We start from the raw sequence: 25,610 nt of genomic DNA on the forward strand, positions 1-25,610 counted from the left end.
AAGTTTATAAAGTTTACAGATTCACATCCTTTCATCACTTATGCAGTACTCAAGATGTAACCTTACCATTGCCTAATACAGCAGAATAATTACCTCATTATCCATGCTGGCAAAATTCATTATGCATCTATAGATAGATATAAAAAAGTTTTTATTATTTTCAATTTATAATCTTCATATTTTAACTTACTTATTAATTTGCCTTAAATATATTGTGCCCTCAGAAGAAGGGAGGAAGCCAGGCTGCTCCCAAAACATCAGGTGTTAATAATCTTTATCCCTTCCCCACCAAAAATCAATTCACGTAAAATGGACCAATTCCTAATAAAATCCTCAAATGATTTTCTACACAGTCTTGTGTTTTCTTTTAAACCAAAAAAAGTGCACAATGATACAATATTGTCATAAAGTAACTTATTGCAACTTTTGTATTGCTTGCTGATATTTATAAAGAGCTTAGTCATAACAGTATGATTGTAATGTATTTAAAAAATATCATCAATAAAAATAAGTTAAAATGAAACTGAAAGTTTTTTACATATCTTAAATTCCTATATTCACTGGATCATGGGAACAAAGAATTAGCTGTCAATGTTGCTGGTCAGTCTGACAAGTTCATTCTGAATCTGTATGCCAGACTGAACAGCAACATGGACAGCCATTTCTTCATTACCTTTCTCCAGACCTTATAGGACTTTCAGACAATATGAAGCAAAAGTTTACAAAAAAAAGTTTAACCTGTTTTTACTGGTAAAGGATCTCCGAGAAGTTGGTTGTAAAATGTTTAATGCTTAACTAATGCAGTTATTTTACAGTTAATCTAAATTTAGTTTCCACTATAAAGAAGTCTAACATAGAAAATTGTTCATCATTATCAGTTTTCTTTTAATAATTTAAAAATCAGAAATAATGAATTTAGCAAGTTCAAGGTTTCTAAATGTTTAGAAACAACTTGAACTTACTAAAAAAATTATAAAAAAAGATTACTGTGATATAATTGTTAAAATTTTTGATTTTCAGTGTGAAATTTGTGCTCACTATATTCCGGTACAGGAAGATCCTGTTGCTGTTCCCTGTCAGCATAAATTTTGTAGGACCTGTTGGCAAGGGTAGGTAGATTTTTAATGAAAAAGTAACATATAATAAACATAAGTCAAACTTAATTATAACAAGCACAGATATAACAAGATCATGGGTATAGTGATTAAATAAGAATTTATCAGGAACAATATATTTTAATAGCAAAATTTTGTTTGTAATAAGTAAAATAATTGCAAGTTTCACAAAAATGAAAGGCAAAAAATGAAAGAATTTTGTTATTTGAGTGAGAATTATCATTTCCCTTTTTCTGAGAATCAAGTTAGCAAAGAAATGCACTCAAATACCTGTAAAATTGGTATCTAAAATTGGATACCAATAGTAGCTGCCAAAAAATGGATACCAAAGTAGCTGCCAAAATAACAACTATATATTTTGGCAGTTTTGTTTCTTGTTTCATGCTTAGTGGACTGAGGGCGCCTCCGTAGCCAGGTGGGAAGGAGCAGTAGTGTGTATGAAAGGGACTTGGGGGTGGTTGTGCAGGCAGATATGAAGTTCTCTGAGCAGTGCAGACGGGCTGCAAGAGTAGCTCATGGAGTATTGTCAATGATATACAGGAATTTTTCCAGCAGGGATAAGGAGGTGATTATTCCATTGTATAAGGCGATGGTCAGGCCACACCTAGAGTACTGTATACAGGTCTGGAGGCCTCATTTCAAGAAGGATGTAGAGCTGCTGGAACGAGTACAGAGAAGGGCAACAAGATTAGTGAATGGAACAAAGGGGTGCTCTTACGAAGAAAGGCTTAAGTTTTGCAAATTACGGTGTCTGGAGACTAGGCACCAGCGAGGTGATCTGATAGAGGTGTATAAAGCCTTGACTGGTTTAAGCATGCTCAATGCTGATGGGATTCTTCCTCTAGCTCAGAAAAATCACCTGAGAGGGCATAAATTCAAATTGAGGAAAGACAGATGTAGGATAGACGTGCGGAAATTTGCCTTTAGCCAGCGGATGGTTGGTTGGTGGAACAGACTTCCATCCCTTGTGGTGGAGGTTGATAGCCTAAATAAGTTTAAGGCTCAGCTGGACAGGTATTTTGAACGAACAGAGGGGTGAAGTGGAAGTGGGTTTTTTTTTTTTTTTTGGCTGATGCTGCATAAGCTTGCTTTCTTGCATCAAATGCCTCTACTAATGCTAATGCTAATCACATGCTTCTTGATTAGACCGGGATTCGAGCCTGTCACCACCAAATACGGAAGATGCGGAAAAGTCAGGGAATGACCACCGCATATCCAGGAGCAATATGGCCTTAGTTGCTAATGCTCCTAAAAACCAAAAAAACAAACAGCTTAGTGGACTGAGTTATTTTGATTAATTTGCCCGCCTATTTATCAAATCATTTCATATGTTGATTTTATTGATTGAATAAAAATCAATTTTATTGATTTTTATTCCATAGCTGACATTTGGTTTATTTTCTGAGGCCTCACTACATTTTATTAGTGGATAAATTTTATCTGCCATTGAAGGAAGGAGATGTGATATGCATCAGTATTTTTAATGTTTTAATTGATAAATGCAATTGGTATTCACGTGTTTGGTGGTTGTAAAATTAGAATGAGCTCTCTCAGGAAGAATCAAACTGAATCTACTTGCTACCCTCAAGGTAGATTTTGACCAATTGCCCAAGGATACAAATAGGAGTAGAAATTAACTATGCAAAGAAATTTAAAAACCTTAAATACAGTATACCATCATTGGTTATTGTTAAAAAATTTTCCTGATTTGCTTGCCCTGCCTGATTGTGGGCTTATTACTTATGTACTTCAAGTCTAATTTGTACTTCAAGCCTAATTTTTACCAGTGGACCAGGACATACCTACCATTTTGGAACACAAATTAAAATTAACCCCTTTAAATTTCTTTGAGATTAACTCTTATTTCTACAAGCAGGGATACTTTTGGTCAAAATTATGTTTTTCTGTTGATAAACCTACTATTGAGAAACATATGCACAACAACAATATATGATATACAGTTTGAATAACTGCAGCTGTCAGTTATTCAAACTGTATATCATATATTGTTGTATATCAAATTAGGAGCATCCAATGAGAAACATACATCAAAGATTTTGATTATATTAGTGAATTTTCTATTCCTATCATAGCATGAGTTTGATTGATATCAAGAATTGTACCATTTCAGTAAGTCACATTAGTTTCCACTGAGTGCCAGATAGCTAGCAGAGTTGTTATAATTTCCTTGATTTGCATTCCATCTTGACAGGAGGAACTTTTATGGGCTTTACCCCTGTACCATGGCTGGGTTACTGGGCCTTGGGTGAGGGCTGCATGTTTTTTTCTTCCACAGAAACTGATTTTTCTTCTTGAAAAACAATCAAATTAATCATAGAATACTCACATTTTCATAGACATGATAGTGTATTCTATGGAAAGGTGCCAGTCGGCTAACAGTAGAAATATAGTCAATATCAAGAAATAATTCTGATAATCTTTCACAATTTCAGAAGTAATCCTCTTTCTGGATTACTTTTGGCTTTCTGCTTAAATTTTCAGATATCTCAAATCTTTAAGTTCTATAATTTTTCTTCTCTATTTTAACTCTTATCCTGCCCTTTATCACACTGACATTCAGTTTCTGTCCATGCCTTTTCAACAGATATGTCCATGGTCCTCTATTCTTTTCAATTGACATCTGTAATTCCTTTTCTTTCTTGCAATCCACTCAAAACACATGCATCAATTAATCCTTTCATAACTCTGTTTTGCAGATTTGCTAAAAAAAAACATTTCTTTTCCTCCTTTATTTCCTCTACTTGTGTTCTTTGAAATAGCCTTTCTTCTTATGTATTTCCTGAAAATGATAGCCATGTAAACAAGTTTTTTTAGCCTTTGGCTGTAGTTCTTATGAGTACTACAGGTTCCAATAAATACTTTTTTCCTTTTTGTTCAATTCTCTGAGAAAAATTATCATTTCCAGTCTCTTAAAGAAATGCAACTTCCTTCCTTTATTTTTATAATTTACCAAATGTACTATAGGAGGAAAACTGAAGGCAACAAATGAAAATTGCATTAGTAACTTTATGATCACCCCCACTAGAAAATTAAATTGACCTGGAAAAAAAAGGAGAATATAGTGAGATTTATACTGCTGTCGTATAATGTTTTTACTGCTTCTTGATGCTTGTTAACAAAAGAATCTCTTGTTGCTTTTGTTGTTAGCATCACAATTTTATTTTTATGTGCAGTAGACTTGATTAAGTTGAAGGAAGATGATAAACACTTTGATTTATTGAAAATGCAATGGAATGCAATGAATTTTACTGATTTTCTATTAAAAATAAATTAATGTATAAAGAAAACTGAAAAAATACAGTTTTCTTATTGATATTCTTATTTTACCACCCAAAAATGTTCAAATAAAATTTAAAATAAAACTAGTTTTATAACTAAAGAACTCAATTATACTGTATTAAAAATTGTAAAAGTAAATTTATATACCCACTTTATTTAAAATATTCAGTAAGCGGGATTTGGTGCATTTCGTTCATTAATTCCCATTCCACAATCTTTGGTATAATTCGTTGCATTTGGAAGACCAGTTATTTCTTCCACAGCAGGGATATCCAACCCTTAGCCTGTGGGCTGTATGTGACTAACTCTGCCACACAATGTGAAAGAGTTGGCCGCATGGCCACAGGCCACACAGGCAACCTTCAAGTGTTATATGTCCCCTAAGTTCAAAACTATCATGTCACAAAATATAGTTTCACATTTACTCTTGAAAATATCCATTTTTAATAATATTTGATTTTTCTGTATTGCTTTCTTGTTTTATGTATCTTCCTCAGAATTTAGCAATATTATTATAACCATATAATAGTGCAATAATAATTATTAGTATTATGTAATAATTGGATTTTCATGTTAAACGTAAAAAAAATATTAAATTACAGGTAGCGGACCATTTATCCGGCAAGCTTGGGGCCAGAGATGACCCGGATTTCTGGATTTTCTGGACCAAGGCATAATATATACTTAAAATATAAAATAAACAGTGAAAAGTAAAGAAAGAAATTGTATTTAACAGATACAAATTAATACACTACTAAAGCAGGGTTTGTTTAATCAGTATTAATCCACTAATCTTCATCTGAAGACAATTCAACATCTCGGGTGACAGGTACAGGAAGAGAAAGGTATTGGAGGTTGAGGGTTCAGGCTCAGGCTGAACTTCACTTGAAAGTTTCTGGTTGATCTTTGGAAATATGTCCTGCAGATTCTGTTGTTTCATATACTTTGGTTTTTCTTTAATGAAAACCTCTTGTATTTTATATATCCACATTATATGCTGCTCACTGATGAAGCTCTTTTGCTCCATTCCCCGAATCAGTTCCTCAGTCAGGCTGATGCATCTATCTATAAACACACTCTCTTCTTTCAGTGCACTGTCATCACCATTGTCGTCATCATCATCACTCTCATCTGATTTGTTCTTATCAGCATTCATTACCATATCTACAATTTCACTATCAGCGAGTTGGAGCACAACTGGAGCATCACCATCAATGTTTATACATTCTTGTATAGCCCCTTCATCAAGTGACTTGGCTACTTCACATGACAAAACCTTTTGCATATTCCAATAAATTCTTCACTATTTCTTCCTCACCAGACATACGAAAACCACAAAAATCAGGTTCATCATCACTGTAAAGAAATCGGTTAGATGGCCATAGTTTTATGCCAGCCGTTTATCAAAGTATTCTTGGGTACATTGTCCCAGGACTTTGCTGCACTCCAAAGTGCGTCTTTAACATTAAATGCTTTCTGAAATTCTTTTATCCCTGTACCTGCACTTGAACGCACGAAGAATGCCTTGGTCTAAAGGCTGAATTAGCGAAGTACAGTTGGGATGCAAGTAAACAGCACATACATTATCCTTGACTAGAACTTCAGCAGGAGGGTGTGAGAACAATTATCAAGCACTAAAATAATTTTTCAGTCATCAGGTAGTCCCACAAATTTACAATGAGCCCTGACATCAGGCACAAAGTTCTTTAGAAACCAATCAGTGAAAATCTGTGTTGTAATCCAAGCTCGCTTATTTGCCTTATAAATCACAGAAAACACACCCTGACTTCCTTAAATGCCCTAGGATTCTGACTTTTCTCAACAGTGAATGATTTGCACTTGTGGGTGCTGGCTGTGTTTGAACATGCAAGAATTGTAAGTTGTTCCGTGGAATCCTTATACCCTGCTGGTGCTGACTCATTTGATTTCCTTGCCAGAATAAAGAAGTTTCATCTGCATTGTACACCTGTTCAGCTGACAGTCCCTCATCAGAAACCAACTTGGCAAATTCATCTAAATATGCCTCTGCAGCCTCGTGGTCTGCAGAAGCCTTTTCTCCACAAACATTCAGCTTGCGAATGCTGTGCCTTTGTTTAAATTTGTTGAAATACCCAGATGAATATTCACATGGAGTTGTCAAATTTAATTCCTCAAGAAAAAGTTTAGCTTGGGCCATTATAATGGAACGATCAAATGGAAACTTTTCACTTCGACGCTGCCTAATCCATTCAGGCATTACTCTGTTCACATCTACACTCTTCGACTGGTGTAAAGTTTTTTGCTTGTCCATTAATTTAGGCACATCACTGTCACCATAGAATTTAAGTATCTGTTCCTTCTGTTTCTTGATATCATAGATAGTAGATGTACCAACATCATACTTCTGACTCAAATGCTGCACTGAAGCACCTTTATTGTCTCATAAGTAACTGTACTTTCTTCGATATACTGAGCGCAAAATGTTTCCTTTTAGACACGGTATTAAATGAAAATTATAATAAATTGGGACAAATAATCACATAAATGTAGAGGGGCAAGTGTACAGTAGCTGTCATTGAAACTGACATGCAATTGATTGCTATGATTCACGCTTGCTATATTCCACACCTGCACATTGTCAAAATAAGCCTGCCAGATTCGAAACTAGCCAGATTCAAAAATTGCCGGTTTTCTGGAAGCCAAATAAATAGTCCTGGTACCTGTATTACATTTAATTAATTAAATGAAATTATTAAATGTAAAAAGAACTATAAATACAAATATAGGTAAAATTAAATTCGAAAAATGCAGAATTAGTAATAAGGAAACGGTCATGTGGCCTGCAAACTTCAGCATTTTTATTTTGGACCCTAGCCAAAAAGGTTGGGTGCCCTTGTTCTACATCATCATTATTTTCCATTTCACCTTCTTGTTCTTGTATATGGGAAACTATCTCTGCATCAACAATACACTAATTTCAGTATTACGATCAACATTTACAAAATCATCAGACAAAACTCCTCTGTTTGACCCAGAGAAGAATGACAGCATTCCAGTTATCACTTGGAACATTTATATCCTCCTTACCCCTACAGCAGATCTTGTTATCGGAAATCCAGCCAACCTGAAACAATTTTTTTTTTTTTTTTTTGCAATTGTGTTTTCAGTAACAGCATGTTATGCTATGTTTGCCACTCTGCAGACATAGCTTCTTGATTAGACTGGGGTTCGAGCCTGTGAGCCACCAAATATGGAGGATGCGGAAAGGTCAGGGAATGACCACCGCATATTCCCGGAGCAATATGGCCTTAATTGCTAATGTTCCTAAAAACCAAATAACAACAATAACAACAACTGCAGACATAGCATGACATGCCATAAGTGCAAACATTTACTGCATAGCCTGCAGTAAATTGATTTCAAAAACATTCCCATCCTCTGTGGCCTAGTGAGTTATTCTGAGTTTTTCAGTCTGTAAAGATGCACAAAGCCCTTGAACACACTTTTACAATCACAATACACTTATGGTTATGAATGCATGTTTAGGAGCTGTTAATATCAATGCTTATGCTTATCGCTATGACAAGAATCACTTTTCAAAATCATTGTTTTACTTGTAAAACCAGCTTATGTCTGTGTTATATACATTTTTAATGCTGCAGAATTTTAGAATTTCAATTGAATTTTGGCATCATTGATTAGAGACTTCATTATTAACATTTTAACTTTCTTGGCAAATGTTTTGAAAAATGTCTTTATTTGGAAATTTACTAGCCATCCACTACCTGCCTTAAATTCTTCATGATTAAGATGTTTAGCAAATTGTTCAGCCTTTTCACAAATAAGTCTCACTTAAAGAAATGTTCTTTTTTAGCACAAAAAAAAAAAAAAACTACTTTAATACAAAATATACCAAGCAGAATAGATTATCCAGATATTGGTCTATATTCAAATAATCTGCTTGGGTATATTCTCTCTGCTTTGAAATTTCACCTTCTTTAATAGGATGTTAGGAGGAATCCTAAATCCAATAGTAATTACAGATTTGATCTTTTCACCCTTTTTTATAGCCTGAATGACCAATTTCCAGTTATCACTTGGAACATTTATACAGAGCTGACACTTTTGCTAAAGTGTATGTGCATCTACTTTGAAAATTAAATCTAAAACAAAAACAGGCTAAATAAAAAAATATAACAGCAGCAGTCATTATGTCAATTCACATGACAAAATAATATGGCTTTCCATATGTACAGTACTCTAACTTTAATCTTACATTATGCATGGAAACTGCTGAAAAACAGTTTATTCTAAACAATTCGTATGTACATTTCGTGTCAAAACTTAATGACGTGACTTATAGGAGATCACATGCTTTTGTCAAGGTGATTCATTGTGTGTGTGTGTGTGTGTGTGTGTGTGTGTGTGTGTGTGTGTGTGTGTGTGTGTGTGTGTGTGTGTGTGTGTGTGTGTGTGAGAGAGAGAGAGAGAGAGAATGTGCTCATCTCATGAATTGATGTAATTAATGTGCCATTAGCACACCCTCCATTCATTTTTGCTTGAAAACCTTGTTTTATATGATCCAGTTACAGAATTGTTGTGTTATGACAACTGCGTTAAATGTAGCTTGAATTAACAAGAATTTTAATCATACAAGTTTCTAGCGATGACCAACTAACTGGTTAAAATAAATTTATTAAAATAAATAATATATACATAAAATACTAAAACAGAGATAAATTATAAAATAAAAGCGTTAAAATACACAGAAGCTTTCAAGATGAAGTGCCTCTTCATCAGCTAGTCAGTGAATGGTGTACTCCAGTATATATTGTTGGTTATAACAGCAAAAGTCAGCTGAGCATGATCATGAACACGAGTTTGGTGTCAGTAGAACAGAATTACATACACGTGATGATCGCCAGCGCTCATTGCACTGATATACAGTACAGTCCATAATAGGGTGCAAGTGCATTTTCCCACTGCTATTCGAAGTATGTTATTGGTAGCTATGTGCACTGCCTCAAGCCATGAGCACTGGCAGTAATCACGTGCATAGTCAATGATCTCAAATTCCTATCGGGGATCAACCAAATATCATCTGTACAGAGCGAGGTTCTGTCTCTCAATGTGGCATCCCTGCTCAAAAGACGTCTCACATAGGCAATAGCCAGTTGTACAGGAACAGAAGTGAATAGAGAAACCACATCAAAGGAGACCAGGGAGACAGAGCAGGAATGCCACATTGGGAGACAGAACCTCGTAGAGATAAATTCATTGGCGTAAGGAGGGTTAGATTGCGTAACAAATTTTTGAGCCTGAAGCTCACATCTGTCTAGAGCATGAGGTGGATAGCTGCAATTTGAAAGTCAAAACTTGAGAGTCAGATTTTCTTGAACTTACCTATTCCTATTACTCTCTGGTGTCGTTATGTTGACGATATCTTCGCAGTTGTCCCCCGGGGATCGGAATTTTGACTGCTGGAATATCTTAATTCCCTGTTGCCCATCATTCAGTTTACGATTGAACTAAAGGTTGATAATACTCTTCCTTTTTTGGATGTGTTAGTCCAACATGTGGATTCGTGTTTAGTAACTTCCGTTTTTAGGAAGCCAATTTACCAATTATGGGTCTACGCATGCCCCTGGTCATTTTCATAGCCCTGCTCGCACTTTCTTGGACACACTAGTTCAACTGGTGACAGGCAATTGGAGAGTTCCAAAATTAGAGCAGAACTTTCAAATTGCGGTTATCCACCTTTGGTTCTAGACAGATAGTCATAGTAATTTGGACACGTGGTGCAAGAAAGCAAGCGTATGAGCTTATGTAGCATCAGCCAAAAAAAAAAAAAAAATTCACACAACCATTCCCTCTGGAATGGTTGTGTGAATTTAAGGAGGAACTGGAAAATGTTTTCTTGAAACAGGCCTATGGGGCTGGGAATTTCCATACTATAATAATTAATGATAGACACCAGCCAGGAATTTCGGAGACACCAGCCAGCTTTCGGAGAACTGCCGTCTCCTTCTTCAACAGCTGTTGAAGAAGGAGACGGCAGTTCTCCGAAAGCTCCAGATTGTATTGTTTTATCGCTTTTAACCTAGTTTATTTTAATTAATTTTATTGTTTTTAACTATATTTTAACTATAATTTAATCAGTGTTTTATTTTATTTGCATCATATTTCATTGTATATTATTTCATTGTATAGTAAATTTTTAGTTTAATTCCTGGCTGGTGTCTATCATTAATTATTATAGTATGGAAAATGTTTTTCCAGTTCCTCCTTAAATTTATTTAACCTATCAACTTCCACAATGACAGATGGAAGTTTGTTCCAGCAATTAACTACCCACTGGCTAAAGGCAAATTTCCACACATCTATTCTATAGCTGTCTTTCCTCAATTTGAATTTATGCCCCCTTAGGTTTGTAATCTGAACAAGTGAAAGAATCCCATCAGAATTCATCGTGCTCAACCCGTTCAAGGCCTTATACACCTCAATCAGATCACCTCGCAGGTGCCTAGTCTCCAGCCACTGCAATTTGCAGAACTTAAGCCTCTCTTGGTAAGAGGATCCCTTCATTCCCCTCCAACAAGCTTGTTTCCCTCTCTGTGCACACTCAAGCAAATCTAAATGCTTCCTAAAATGAGGCCTCCAGACCTGTACGCAGTACTCAAGTTGTGGCCGGACCATTGCCTTATACATAGTAACAATCACCTCCTTTTCCCTGCTAGCAAAATTCCTGTATATCATTGACAAAACCCCATAACCTGCTCTGGCAGCCTGTCTGCATTGCTCAGAAAACTTAATATCTGACTGCACAATTACTCCCAGGTCTTTTTCATTTTCTGCCACCCTAAGTGTAGTACCACACAGTTGGTACGTTCCTCTGGGGTTACTTCTGCTCATATACAGTACTTTGCATTTCTAAATGTTAAACTTCAGTTACCACTTCTCAGTCCATCTTCCTAAATTTTCTAGATCCTGTTGCAGTAGCACACTGCCATTACTGTCATTAACAACCCTGCCAAACTTTGTATCATCTGCAAACTTCGACACTAAGGCTGATATACCTTCATCAATATCATTGATAAATATACAAAACAAGAGTGGACCCAACACCGAACCCTGCTGTTGATGTTATTGTGGTTTGATGGCTCATAAGCTACTGTGGCTATAATGTGCCTGCCAAACCCTGTGGGACTCAACTAATGACATTAGTCCATGAAGAGCAGCACCCATTGATTACCACCCTCTGTCTTCTCCCACTCAACCATCCTTTTAATTTATACAGTAGTCTTCCATGCACAAGTGTTAAAAGCTTTCCTGAAATCCAAGTATATGATATCAAAATTATTGCATCCAGTTCCTTTGTAACCACATCATAATATCCAATCAAATTTGTCAGACAAGATTTTCCCTTAACAAATCCATGCTGTGTCTGAATTATTGCTGCAGTCTTGTCTAGATGATCCTGCAGTGCATATTTAACCAGTGACTCCATTATTTTACCCAGAACAGAAGTTAAACTAACTGGTCTGTAATTACTCGAGTCAACCTTCGATCCCCGTTTATGAATTGGGGATACATTTGCACACCTCCATCTGTGAGGACCTCCCCTGAGTCCAAGGATGCTTTCATAATTATGGCTAAGGGGTTGCTTACTTCCTTTGCAACTTTCTTTAATATAACTGGATAGATCCCATCCACCCCACGTGCCTTTCTTATGTTTAACTTCAGCAATTTCTCTTCCACTTTGCTCTCAGGTATTGCAAAATCATTAAGCACCCTGCTAAAGTTTGATAACCTTCTGTCATTTTCAATCCTTAAAAACTCCTCATGTGTGGATATAGATGCAAAATGCTCATTCAGTTTGTTTGCTATATAAGCAGGATCATCAACAGTCGAACCATTAATATCAAGTGGACCAATCTGATTCATTCCCTTCCTTTTAGAGTTTATATAAGTAAAGAAATCCTTGCTGTTTTTCTTAGCATTTTTTGCCAAAGATTTCTCGTAATCTGCCTTCGCTTGCCTAACCTCCTTTGTGACTTTATTACAGACTAGCTTATATCTGCCATAGGCTTCTGTGTCGCCTGATAATTTGTATGCATCCCTTGCATTTTTCTTCTCTGCCACAAGTCTCATTAGTTCATTTGACAACCATTTAGGCCTAAACTTTGAACAATATTTCTTAATAGGTATGAAACATTTAGTAGCTTCCATGATTAATTCCTTGAATGCTTCCCACTTAGAATTTACTGTTGGTAACATCATCAGTTGATCCCACTGTACAGATTTTAAAAACTGTCTTAGACCACTGTAGCCACCTTTACAGAAACAAAAACCTTTCCTTTGCTCCTAATGGTAATTAAATCTTTAAGTAAATACCACATCAGTACACTGTGATCACTGCCACCTAGTGGTTCCTTTATCTGCAAATTCTTAATACATGAATGATCACTGCTAATAACCAGATCAAGGGTATTACCCTCTCTGGTTGCCTTTCGGACATGCTGCTGCAGAAAAAAATCATGCATTTAATCCACAAAAGTCTTAGTTAAAATAGTAGTAGTAGTAGATGTGATGCAAGAAAGCAAGTGTATGAGCTTATGCAGCATCAGCCAAAAAAAAAATCACACCATTGCCTCCAAATGCCTGTCCAGTTCCTCCTTAAATTTATTCAACCTATCAACTTCCACAATGACAGATGGAAGTTTGTTCCAGCAATTAACCACCCGCTGGCTAAAGGCAAATTTCCGCACATTTAATCTACATCTGTCTTTTCTTAATTTGAATTTATGCCCCCTTAGGTTCATAATCTGAACAAGTGTAAGGGTCCCATCAGAATTCAGCGTGCTCAACCCATTCAAGGCCTTATATACCTCAATCAGATCACCGCGCAGGTGCCTAGTCTCCAGCCACTGCAATTTGCAGAACTTAAGCCTCTCTTGGTAAGAGGATCCCTTCATTCCCCTCACCAATCTTGTTGCCCTTCTCTGTACACGCTCAAGTAAATCTACATCCTTCCTAAAATGAGGCCTCCAGACCTGTACACAGTACTCAAGGTGTGGCCTGACCATTGCCTTATACAGAGGGATAATCACCTCCTTTTCCCTTCTAGCAAAATTCCTATATATCATTGACAAAACCCCATGACCTGCCCTTGCAGACTGTCTGCATTGCTCAGAAAACTTGAAAAAGACCTGGGAGTAATTGTGCAGTCAGAAATCCCCCATTATAAGACATTCTGATATACTAGCCCACTCTGTTTCTCTGCAAAATTGTTCATTGTACTCATTCAAGTCATTAGTTTCACTACCCTCATTTATGTCACACCAAACTGACTCAACAGTGCACTGTCCATCTATATCAACTGGATGCATTTCTTTTGATTTTATGTTTTTCTTAATTAACAGCATAACCCCTCCTACCTTCCTATCCTGTCTATCCTTTCTGTACACATTGTACTCCCCAAATTCCAATTCTGCATTCCTAATATCTGTGCGACACCATGTCTCTGATATCCCAACAATATCTGCCTTTGATGTCTTTACCAACACTTCAAATTCATCAAATTTAATTACTATACTTCTAGAATTGTTATACACGCACCTATTCTTATTCTTAGTTACCCTAACACATCCCATATACCCACCTGTTTCACCTGACTGATGACTGCCATCAGTCCCCTGAAACCCCCAGCACCCCTCACTCCAGGCCGCTGCTTATTCTAATAGAAGTAGTGCAAGAATCACCTTCACATCTGCCTGCGACTACTTTTAACTTTTTAGACTATGAATCCCCCCCAAGCTAGCAGTTTTCCAAACCACCTAACACTGCCTCGATAGCATCAGCAAATATTCTTGCACACTTTATATTTAAGTGTATCCCATTCCTGTAGAAGCAGTCCCTCCTGTTAACAAGCACAGACCATGCTGAAAAAAATTCTAACCCATGAGCCTTGCACATTCCCTCCAGGGTAAAATTGATTGACAGGGCTCTCATCATGTACCTCCCTCCTATCGCTTCTGGGAAGAATTGTAGACACTTTCAAATTTAATCCTAAGTCATGTCTTTTTTTTGCAACATTGACCTGTACTTGTTAAGTAAATCTGCAGATCTACTCTTAATGTCATTGCTGCCAACGTATACAACAATATCACCCGTTTTTGCCCTTAAAAGATGATATATGTTTCACAACATCAACTTTTGCCCCCGGCAGACATACCCTGGTCTTATTCCATCTATCCTTTTTACACAATATATTACCCCTCTCCCTGACAATAGAGTCACCAACAATAAATAGTTCCTTTGGGACCAGTGCATTCTGCCTTGGAGATTGCCGCTGTGTTGCCTGATGCACAGGAGTGAGCTCTGGCATTGAGTTGGGCAGCTGAGAGCTTGACGGGGCCCCTCATATTAATTTCTTCTAGGGATCTACCCTACACCTCAAGCTCTCATAGATGCCCATTAGAACACTGAGTTGATACCTAATTTCTGCACCTGGCACACAAAAAGATATCCTCCTTGGCTAGATCATGTTCTGTTCCAGAGAGTTCGGCAAACATTTCACAAGTTACATATTTTTTTAGGCTGTGATGCGTTAGAGAATTGCCCCCCCCCCCGGTTCTCCCCCGAGTAACAGCACTCCTGCCACTTTGTGCCCGTTGCTTTGCTGCTCTAGTCGGTGCATGGTATTTTAAATTAATAAGATCAATAAATTTAATTAATTAATTGTCAATACTACACTATCTAATGGAATCCTAAATGCAGTGATGCATATTACGCTATATAATTTTATGTTAGAGCTACCTAGTTACCACAATTAAAAAAAATTTGAATTCCCTACCACTCTCTATACAAAAAGAATGGCTGCAAGATTCGAACGAAACAACGGTTTTATGTATATTAAGTTTTTATAGTTCTAGTATCTACAAAAACTCTTATCTAAATTAAAAATAAAAATAACCAGCATAATTAGAACTATAAGGCTACTTATAAAGTACAATATAAAATAATAATTAGGTAAATAAAATGGCAAACACATCGCTTTTTCGGATCCTGTAATTCACAGCTGCAATTTTTAACGTGAGTCAGCGCCCTCTCCTGACGATGTGAGCTTCAGGCTCATGAATTTGTTACGCAATCTAACCCTCCTTGCGTCAATGAATTTATTTATTCCGCCTACATCCCCTATTATTCAGATGTATCGAAACGTCTTGTTAGGATTTTGCATATGCATCATATACGATGTGTGCAACTTCCGGGGAGCAAATTACAGTCTATTATTTCTAAGGTGAAAACACCTGTTCCTCCTTTCCTACAGAGTAATTCTATATACTGCATTACATATACGTATTGTTGGGGGGAGGGATTTTATGTAGGTGAGTCTGGTTGAAGCTTGAAAGACTGGGTTTCTGAACATTAGGTGGCTCTGTGAACCACTAATTTAGAATGCTCCGCAGTCGCCGAGCATTATTGGGTTGAGCAGCACAATCTTAATCCCCGACGGGATATTGAGATCGTCGACTATTTATGTGATTACCACCAGTGCTCAAGGCTTGAGGCAATGCACATTGCTACCAATAATAGTACTACAAATTGCACAAGGGCATTTTCAACCTATTATGGAATGTACTGTATTGCAATGTGATGAGTGCTGGCAATCATCACATGTATGTAATTCTGTTCTATCAACACCAGACTCATGATACATGATCATGCTCAGCTGACTTTTGCTGTTGTAACCAATAATATATACTGGAATACACCATTCACCGACTAGCTGATGAAGAGGCCTGTTTATCAAAGAATTTTAATGCGTTACTCCTATGATGTTTTTTGATAGGAAAGTTGTCTGAGCTTGAGATATCAAGAACCTGTCAATTTCGAATTATTGAAAGCCAGCTGTCTTAGCTTGGTACAGTATTTATTTTATTATTTACAAAATTCAGTACTACTCTTCAAGATGTTTAGAAATTACTGTAATGTATATTTCCTTGAAGACAGTGGTTCATTAATACAGTGCTGGAGCTGATACAGACCATGCTGAAGTTTCAAGAAATTCTGTAGTATTCAGTGAAGTCTGTTTGATATTACAAACAAACTTATGTATTTGTATTATCAGGCATACCTTTGTATATGCATAATTAATTTCATTCATACTTCCTCTAAAGCACATAGGAACACATCTTTTTATTAGAATTATTAGATAAGAATCTGCAGATAAAGGAACCACTAGGTGGTAGTGATAACTGTGTGCTGAAGTAAGATTTACTGAAAGAGGTAACTACCATCAGGGGTAAATGGAAGGGTTTTTGCTTTCGTAAAGGCAACTACAGAGGTCTGAGACAGTATTTAAATTCTATATGGTGGGACAAACTGATGATGTTACTAACAGAAAATTCAAAATGAGAAGCATTCAAAGAATTTATCTTGGAAGCTACTAGGCTTTACATACAAACTAAGAAATATTGTTCAAGGTTTAGGCCTAAATGGATGTTAGATGAACTAATGAGACATATGGCAGAGAAGAAAAATGCATGGGATACATATAAATTAATGGGTGACATGGAAGCCTATGATACATATAAGCTGGTCTGTAACCAAGTCACAAAGGAGATTAGGCAGACAAAGGCTGATTATGAGAAATCTTTGGCAAAGGATGCAAAGAAAAACAGCAAAGAGTTCTTTACTATGTAGATTCTAGAAGAAAAGGGATGAATCAGTTTGGTCGACCGGATATTGATGGTTCAACTGTTGATGATACTGCTCAGGTGGCTAACAAACTAAATGAGTATTTTGCATTTAGTAATTAAACTCTGGAATTAAACTCTGGCAGTGAGCTAGATGATTTTGTAGAGGAGGTGGAAGAGAAATTGTTGAAGATAAACATAAAAAGCACCTGAGGTGGATGGGATCTATCCAGTTATATTAAAGGAGGCAGCAAAGGAAGTAAGCAAATCCTTAGCCATAATTATGAGAGCTTCTTTGGACTCAGGGGAGGTACCCATGGACTGGAGATGTGCAAATTTTACCCCAATTCACAAAGGAGGATCAAAGGGCAACAAGTAATTATAGACCTGTTAGTTTAACTTCTGTTCCAGGAAAATGAATGGAGGCACTGGTTAAAGAAGCACTAGGATCATCTAGACAAGACTTCAGTTATAGCTCAGACACAGCATGGTTTTGTTAAAGGAAAATCTTGCCTGACCAATCTGATTGGATACTATGATGTGGTCACAAAGGAACTGGATGCAGCAAATAACTTTGATATCATATATTTGGATCTTAGAAAGGCTTTTGATACTGTTGCACATGGAAGACTGCTGAACAAATTGGAGCAGTATGGCATTGGAGGCAAATTGCTGCTATGGATAAAGGGATGGTTGAGTGGGTTGTTTGTTTCCTTGTTATTTGGTTTTTAGGAGCATTAGCAACTAAGGCCATATTGCTTCGGGATATGCGGTGGTCATTCCCCGACCTTTCTGCATCCTCTGTATTTGGTGGTGACGGGCTCGAACTCAGTCTAATCAATAAGCATGTGCTAGGCACTGCTGCTCCTTCCCACCTGGCTACGGAGGCGCCGGTTGAGTGGGAGAAGACAGAGAGTGGTAATCAATGTACACTGCTCATCGTGGAGTCCCTCAGGGTTCAGTGTTGCATCCATTGTTGTTTTCTGTATTTATAAATGATATTGATGATGGTATATCAAGCTTAATGTCCAAGTTTGCAGATGATATGAAGGTTGGCAGGGTTGTTAAGGACACTAATGACAGTATGCTGCTGCTGCAACAGGATCTAGAAAAGTTGAGCAGATGGGCTGAGGGGTGGGAAATGAAGTTTAACATTGATAAATGTAAAGTACTACATATGGGCAGCAGTAACCCCAGAATAACGTATCAAATCTGTGGTACTACACTGACAGTGGTAGAGAACGAAAAGGACCTGGGGATAATTTTGCAGGCAGATATGAAGTTTTCCGAGCAGTGCAGACGGTCTGCAAGAGTAGCCCATGGTGTCTTGTCAATGATATACAATAATTTTTCTAGCAGCGATAAGGAGGTGATTATCCCCTTGTATAAGGCAATTGTCAGGCCATACCTTGAGTACTGTAAACAGATCTGGAGGCCTTATTTTAAGAAGGATTTAGAGCTGTTGGAACGAGTGCAGTGAAGGGCAACAAGATTAGTGAATGGAACAAAGGGTTGCTCTTACGAAGAAAGGCTTAAGTTTTGCAAATTACAGTGTCTGGAGACTAGGCACCTGCGAGGTGATCTGATCAAGGTTTGAAGGCTTTGAGCATTCTCAATACTGATGGGATTCTTTCTCTTGCTCAGAATAATCACCTGAAAAGGCATAAATTCAGATTGAGGAAAGACAGATGTAGGATAGATGTGCAGAAGTTTGCCTTTAGCCAGCGGGTAGTTGGTTGGTGGAACTGACTTCCATCCTTTGTTGTGGAAGTTGATAGCCTAAATAAATTTAAGGCTGAGCTGGACAGGTATTTGGAATGAATGGAGGGGTGAAATGGGAGCATATGATGAAAGAAAGGATAAGCTTGCTTTCTTTCTTTCATCATATGCCTCTACTAATGCTAATAATGCTAATTTCAAAATCTATATATAGTTCTAGGCGAGGCACTGAACCACCAAATATATTGGATATTATTTAAATTATTCCTTTGCCTTTTTTAAAGCCAGATTGAACTAGATGCAGACTGGAAAAATTCTCTATAAAAGCTTTTTTCTCCTATATAATTTAACCAGAACAACATACAGTAGACATTCAGAATAACATCACCTTAAGGGATTCAAGGTGAGGTGCCGTTATTTAGATTTTTCTGTTATCTGGAGAGTTTTATTTTTAATATATTTAATGCAGAAATAATGAGGCTAAATAAGAAATAGAGAGATTAAGAATGCAATTTTATTAACTGCACACAAAAGACAAACATTTTGGCGATCCAATGTTATATTCTACTATTAATACACTCCTGCTTGCTTACTCATGCTACAGTCCTTGTAGAACCTTGGCCTCCTCAACGAATTTTCTCTAGCTGGCTCTTTCCCTGACCATAGTTCTCCATCATCTCACCCTAAGTTGTCTTAGGTCGTTCTCTGTGTCGTCGACCCACCTCCTCAGTCTTCCTCCCAGTTGCCCTTCCATTGCTTTCCTTAGGCATTTGTTTTCCTCCATTTGTATCACTTGGCCTGCTCATCTCAGTCTTGAACTCTTTATCACTCCCACTATATCCGGTTCTCCATACAGTTCCTTCAGCTCTTGATTTGTCCTTATTTTCCACTCTTCCCCGACTTTTATAGGGCCAAAGATTTTCCTTAATATCTTCCTTTCCCACACATTTTAAAGATTTTTCTTCCTTTTTATTAAGCACCCATGTTTCACTAGCATAAGTCATGATAGGTTGTACCACTGTTTTATATAACACTAATTTCGTTCTTTTAGAGAGCAGCTTCGATCAAATTTCTGCAGGGAAAAGTAGCATCTATTACTTTTCATTATGACAAGCCTGAATTTCTGGGATGTTACTACTATCATGTTGAATCATAGTTCCCAGATATTTGAAAGATTCTGTTCTATTGAAACTATGCTTCACTGTTTGCAAGATCTGTTGGGTACTTTGTCTCTCCTTCCTACTTGTAATCATAAACTTTGTTTTATTTTCATTTACCTTCAATCCAACCCTTTCTACTCCTTTCTCAGACTCTTCAAAAGCTGTCCTCAGAATATGTTGGTTTCTAAGTCATCACTAGGCTAAGTGCTGGTAGAGTGTTATATATGATCCCATTGGAGGTGGCTGATACTTCCATCATGACCCTCTCCATCAAATTAAAAAGGACTGGCGACAAAGGGTCCCCCTGTTTCAGCCCTTTCCTCACTTCAAAGGACTCGAAGAGATTCCTTTGCACCTTAATCTTGCACTTGTCCTTCCAGCATGATCTTCATCAGCCTTACAAGCCTTTTTGGTATGCCCAGGCTTCCCATCATTTCCATCAGCTCTACTCTATCCACACTATCAGATGCCATGCTGAAATCAATAAAGAGATGGTGAAGATCATTATATTCGTAGCACTTCTCCAAGATCTGTCTGAATGTGGAAATATGGTCAACAGTCAACCTTGCTGCATGGAACACACTTTGATATTACCAACTATTCCTTCTGCTTGACTTGCTATTCTTCTAGTCAGGATGAAGGATAAAATCTTATATGTTGTACTAAGTAGGGCAACCCTTCTGTAGGTTCCACATATTACTTTATCTCCCTTCTTGTGGATTGGGATGATTACCGCTGTCTTCCAGTCATTTGGCAATTCTTCTCTTTCCCATATGTCCGATATAAGCTGATGTAATTTTTGGATAAGTATCTCACCACCTGCCTTTATGAGTTCTGCTGGGATGTTATCTTCTCTGAGTGCTTTGTTTATTTTACACTCCTGCTTACGTCCCATTCTATTTTCTTTATTATATCAAGTTTAGTCTGTGCGAGTAGCACAATGGTATCAGGAAAAGGCCCAGGTTCGAATCTCTTCAATAACGCAGGGAACTTTTATGAGCTTTTTTCACTCCTTGGCTGAGTTAGTTGGCCTCGGGAGTAGATAGCATGGTTTTCCCCCAGAAACTTGGTTTTTTTTTTTTTTTTTTTTTTGTTCAGAAAAAAAGGCAAATTGACCACAGAATATACACAATTTACAAACACAATACATATGGCTATATGAATTAACTTTCCAGGTAGCCCTAATGTAATAGTTTAGATTATATCGTTTGTCACTAAGCTTTAATGTTGTTCTTCTTTTCTTCTCTGTATGAGATTTATTAACTTTAGGAGCCACAGTGAGGGGTTTTTAATTTAAAATAAATGTAAAACAGCGGTATAATCCGTGATATCAGTGCAGAATTCACTTTCAAAATGGCAAACATAAACAAATACAGTAATCACGTGATTTGCCATTTTCTTTTTTCGTAGTAGTAGTAGTAGTAGTAGTGGCACTTGATGCAAGAAAGCAAGTGTAGGAGCTTATGCAGCATCAGCCAAAAAAAAAAAAAAAAAAAAAATCACACCATACCCTCCAATTGCCTGTCCAGTTCCTCCTTAAATTTATTTAACCTATCAACTTCCACAACGACAGATGGAAGTTTGTTCCAGCAATTAACCACCCGCTGGCTAAAGGCAAATTTCCGCACATCTATTCTACATCTATCCTTTCTTAATTTGAACTTATGTCCCCGTAGGTCACTGCAAGACATCTGCTATATACAAACGTCCGATCTCATTGTGCCATTATCTCGAACATTCTGTTATTTGGGATGCCATTATTTCGACAGTCTACTGCATTAATGCCTCGTGGTCATCATTTCTTCTGTAATACTTTCTCTACAACTGAACTGGAACTTTAGTGAAGCCTTTCAGTATTCAACTTTCCCTAGGTTTTGAAAAAAGGCAATGTTTTTATCTAGTTGTGTTCAAAACAAGAATTTTAAAAACTTTTTACTATTTTGGTAGTGCATTCAGCACAGGACAATATTTAAGTTATATTTCAATAAAACAAAAATATTACTTATGTGGTGTGGCAATAATGTTCCCAGACTGGTACAATAAAAATAACACAAAGTAAAGGAGATCAAAAATGGTTTTATTTTTATTCAAAGTGATTACCACCTGATTGAATGTACTTATTGCACTGTTATAAAAGTTTCTGAAAAAGAGTCAGCAACGGCATCCAAAGAGATGATGTTCAGTTTGATGGTTATGTTTTTCTTTATTCCTCAACATCCTGAAATCTCTTTCCTTTTGAGGACAGTTCACCTTGGGAAAGAGGAAGAAGTCCACTAGTGCTTGATTGGTAGAGTAGAGTGAATTGTTGATCTGTACAATGCCATCTTTCGTTAGATTTCATAACAGCGAGTGCAGAATGGGCAGGGCATTGTCACAAAACCAGCTGACTTTCTCTCAAAATTGGGCCTTGCATGGGAAATGCACTTCAATAGTCTTTGAAGCACCTGTATGTAGAACACAGCATTGACTCTCTCTTCTTCAGATACAAATTTTGTGTGAATTACACCGTGCTTATCGAAAAACACAATGATCAGCATCATCTTGATTCTGGACCTCTGTAAACAAAACATTTTGGGCCTTGGTAATGATTTTGAAGTCCACCTCATTCTCTGATGCAGTGGCAGATTTCAAATGTGGGTTGTCCTGAAGCAATCAATGCTCATCTCCATTGACAATACAGTTGAGGAAATTAGGATTGTCTGGCAAGTCTGGATAAAGTCTCTGTATGATGATATTCTTCATTGCTTCTGCTCCTCATCCATAAGGCTGTGCAACACAAATTTTCCATAGACCTTCCTTTTCCCTAAAATCTTCATGCACAATTTTACAAATCATCTCCTTATTTATATCCAACTCATTAGCCATCATTCTGAGGGTCAAACGATGATATCTTGCCACAATTTCCCAAACTTTTGCATATTCAGACACACTGGTACAACTTAGTATTTCAACACATTAACAGTTTTTAACATTTCTGTTGCATATCTTCCCGATTTAAAGCAATATTTGATGTTTGTACGTTGCTCCATTGCAAAATTTTGACATGGAATATTAATGCTACTAACCCAACTGGTTCTTACTTGCAACCTGTCAGCCTACTTGACACTCTGTATCACCATCTGTTGGAGGAAGTTTGAACTACAACATACCACTTCTATTTATTTTAAAGCTCATTGAACATGACTGCAACAGCACCAGTCTGGGAACTTTATTGTTACGTCTCATATTTATAACTTAAACAAATTGTATAATTTTGCAGTATTTTAAAGTAGGGTTATTGATATTTGTTTCAATAAAAATGAGATTGTGTGAGCATTGGTAATAAAATTTAAAAGTAAATAACTTTTCCTATAATTGATACTATAAACATTTTACAGATACTTAAATGTGAAAATTCAAGATGGAGAAGCTCGAAATATTATGTGTCCAGCTTTTGAGTGTCCCCACCTGGTGCCTATAGATATCATAGAAAATTTAGTTTCTCCTGACATGGTTAGAAGATATTTGCAATTCGATATTGAGGTAAGTGGGTACTTTCAATCCATCTATAACCAATCATTTTACACAATAATTAAAGACCTTTATTTTTGTTTTCCAGAGGAATTCAAAGTGAAATAATGTTATTAGATGGTAATCAAACTTAACTCATATAGAAAAATATATGCTATAATATTCATTAATATTGTTATATAAACAGTTTTTAGCAATAATTTTGGTACCAAATGCCAAAATTGTTGATTATTATTCTTTATAGAATTACAAATAGTATATTTATTTGAATATGAATATGGTCAAACTCATTTATAATAAACTTGGAAAGGATTGTTTGAAGAAAACTTCATTATATCTGTAAAATTATTGTAAAAGTAACTGCAAAAATATGCATGAAATATGGTACAATATTACATTTAAAAAAAAGAAGAAGAAAGAATTGAGAGAAAAATTTAAACATAATTTGTGTTCAAACCTGCCTATTTTAACTAAAGATGAGAAGGCTTTTTACAGCCTCTCTTCTTTGTGGATCTTTTAGTTGTGTGGGGAAGGTTGAATAATTGAGAAAAGGGGCTTTGGCACAAGGGAGCCCATTGTTTTGGAGAGTCATTTCTAATTTGTCAAAATGCAATCACCATATAAAATATGATTGACAATGGAAAAAATATGCCGTATTTTAAAACTAATCAATCTGTAACATTGAGATTGAAAGAAACTGTTTCTTGATGCACTTATAAAAGTACATACATCAGAGCTTGCTGTGATGATCTTGTCTTCTTTGTAGATACTGTTTTTGGAGGTTGCTGGATTTTTAAGATAAAATATAAAAGGATGGAGAATAGAATAAAGGGGGCTTTTCTGCTAGACCTCCTCCCATTAGAAACCACCACCATTCAAAAAACCAAGGGACATAGCATTTCAGTAACATTTAAGTGACCTCTAAATCCATCATAGTACTGCATTAAAAAGATATGGCCCTAAATTTATATTCCTTGGGACTGATGGAAACAGACTAGAACTTCTCAATAGTGGTGGATATTTTGTATGTATCTACCACATGCAACTTGTCAAAATATACTTTCCTTCTATAACTAGTCATTTCATTTTGTACTTTTTATGATTCTGAAAGACTTGTAAAAGGAACAAAATATTCTAAATTTTTTTTTTATTCTATGCTATTGTATGAAATTTTGTCATGTTTGTGTCCATTGTTACAACTTGTAGACAATTTATTCTTAACTGAGTTTTTCAGCCCGAGGCTGCTGACATCAGTAGCTAAAGACAGTGGCATTTCCAGAGCTAGTCATTTTCCTTGCTATGATTTTTTTTATTTAAATTTTTTTTTTTTTTATAAATTTGAATTAAAGATTTGTCTTTCCTCGTGTTTATTCCAGGATATTCAGGTTACTGGAATTACTAGGTTTTGTATTTCATTTTCGTTTCTTATTGATTTGTCAGTGGTTTTTTTTTTTTTTCTGATTAATTGGGTCGACTATTTATTTATTTTCTAAAATTGTCCTGTCTTTTGAGATATGGTTGTTTAAACATTCTGATAAATTTTTCCATTAACAGGACACTGTCTGGGAGTATTCATTGGTGAAGCTCTTCCAGGGCTTTTTTACTTCAGTCTCCACTGGGTAAGTATGTTATTTGATTGTGCTTTGCATAACGTAGGACCACATTCTTTCAGTCCAGTCCTATGGTCAATTTAGAGGTTATTGAAATGCTATGTCTCTGGATTTGTTCTGGACACTGGGGCCTTGTGTTCTCTCTGACAAGATGGAATCCTAGCAGATGAAATACCTTTTATTCTATTTAATTATATTCTGTTCTTTATCCTTTTGCATTTTATATCTGAAATCCTACAAGCAAAATTGTCTCGATAAGCTACAATGTAATTCATAATACTTATAAAAAAACAATTCCGTCTAATATCAATGCAGCATAGTACTCTGTTGATGCTGGTTTTACATGTGCTGTACATGAAAGAGACTAGAACTTCCCAATAGGTGGTGGATATTATGTAATGAGAAGCCCTAATACACTTGCATGCTGGAGGAGAGGAGCCTTAAGTGTATGGAATTGTTGTGCCGTCTTCTCAAGTTGGCCAAGATTTATCAGCATTTTGCAGCTTGCAAAGATTT

The 25,610-nt window shown here is 36.4% G+C and overlaps 1 protein-coding gene across 1 annotated transcript in view; it reads left to right on the top strand.

The window, feature by feature from the left end:
• Window positions 1–25,610, top strand: part of LOC150091738 (ankyrin repeat and IBR domain-containing protein 1-like) — a 228,181-nt gene that overhangs the window by 83,732 nt on the left and 118,839 nt on the right. The window contains exons 8-9 of the mRNA XM_090369550.1: window positions 1,021–1,109; window positions 23,352–23,496. Of these exons, the coding sequence (XP_090225676.1) occupies window positions 1,021–1,109; window positions 23,352–23,496 (234 nt within the window). The remainder of the gene's footprint in view (window positions 1–1,020; window positions 1,110–23,351; window positions 23,497–25,610) is intronic.

The sequence above is a fragment of the Mastigoproctus giganteus genome, chromosome 1, assembly GCF_048544385.1.
Source record: "Mastigoproctus giganteus isolate SK-2022 chromosome 1, ASM4854438v1, whole genome shotgun sequence".
Lineage (NCBI taxonomy): Eukaryota > Metazoa > Arthropoda > Arachnida > Uropygi > Thelyphonidae > Mastigoproctus > Mastigoproctus giganteus.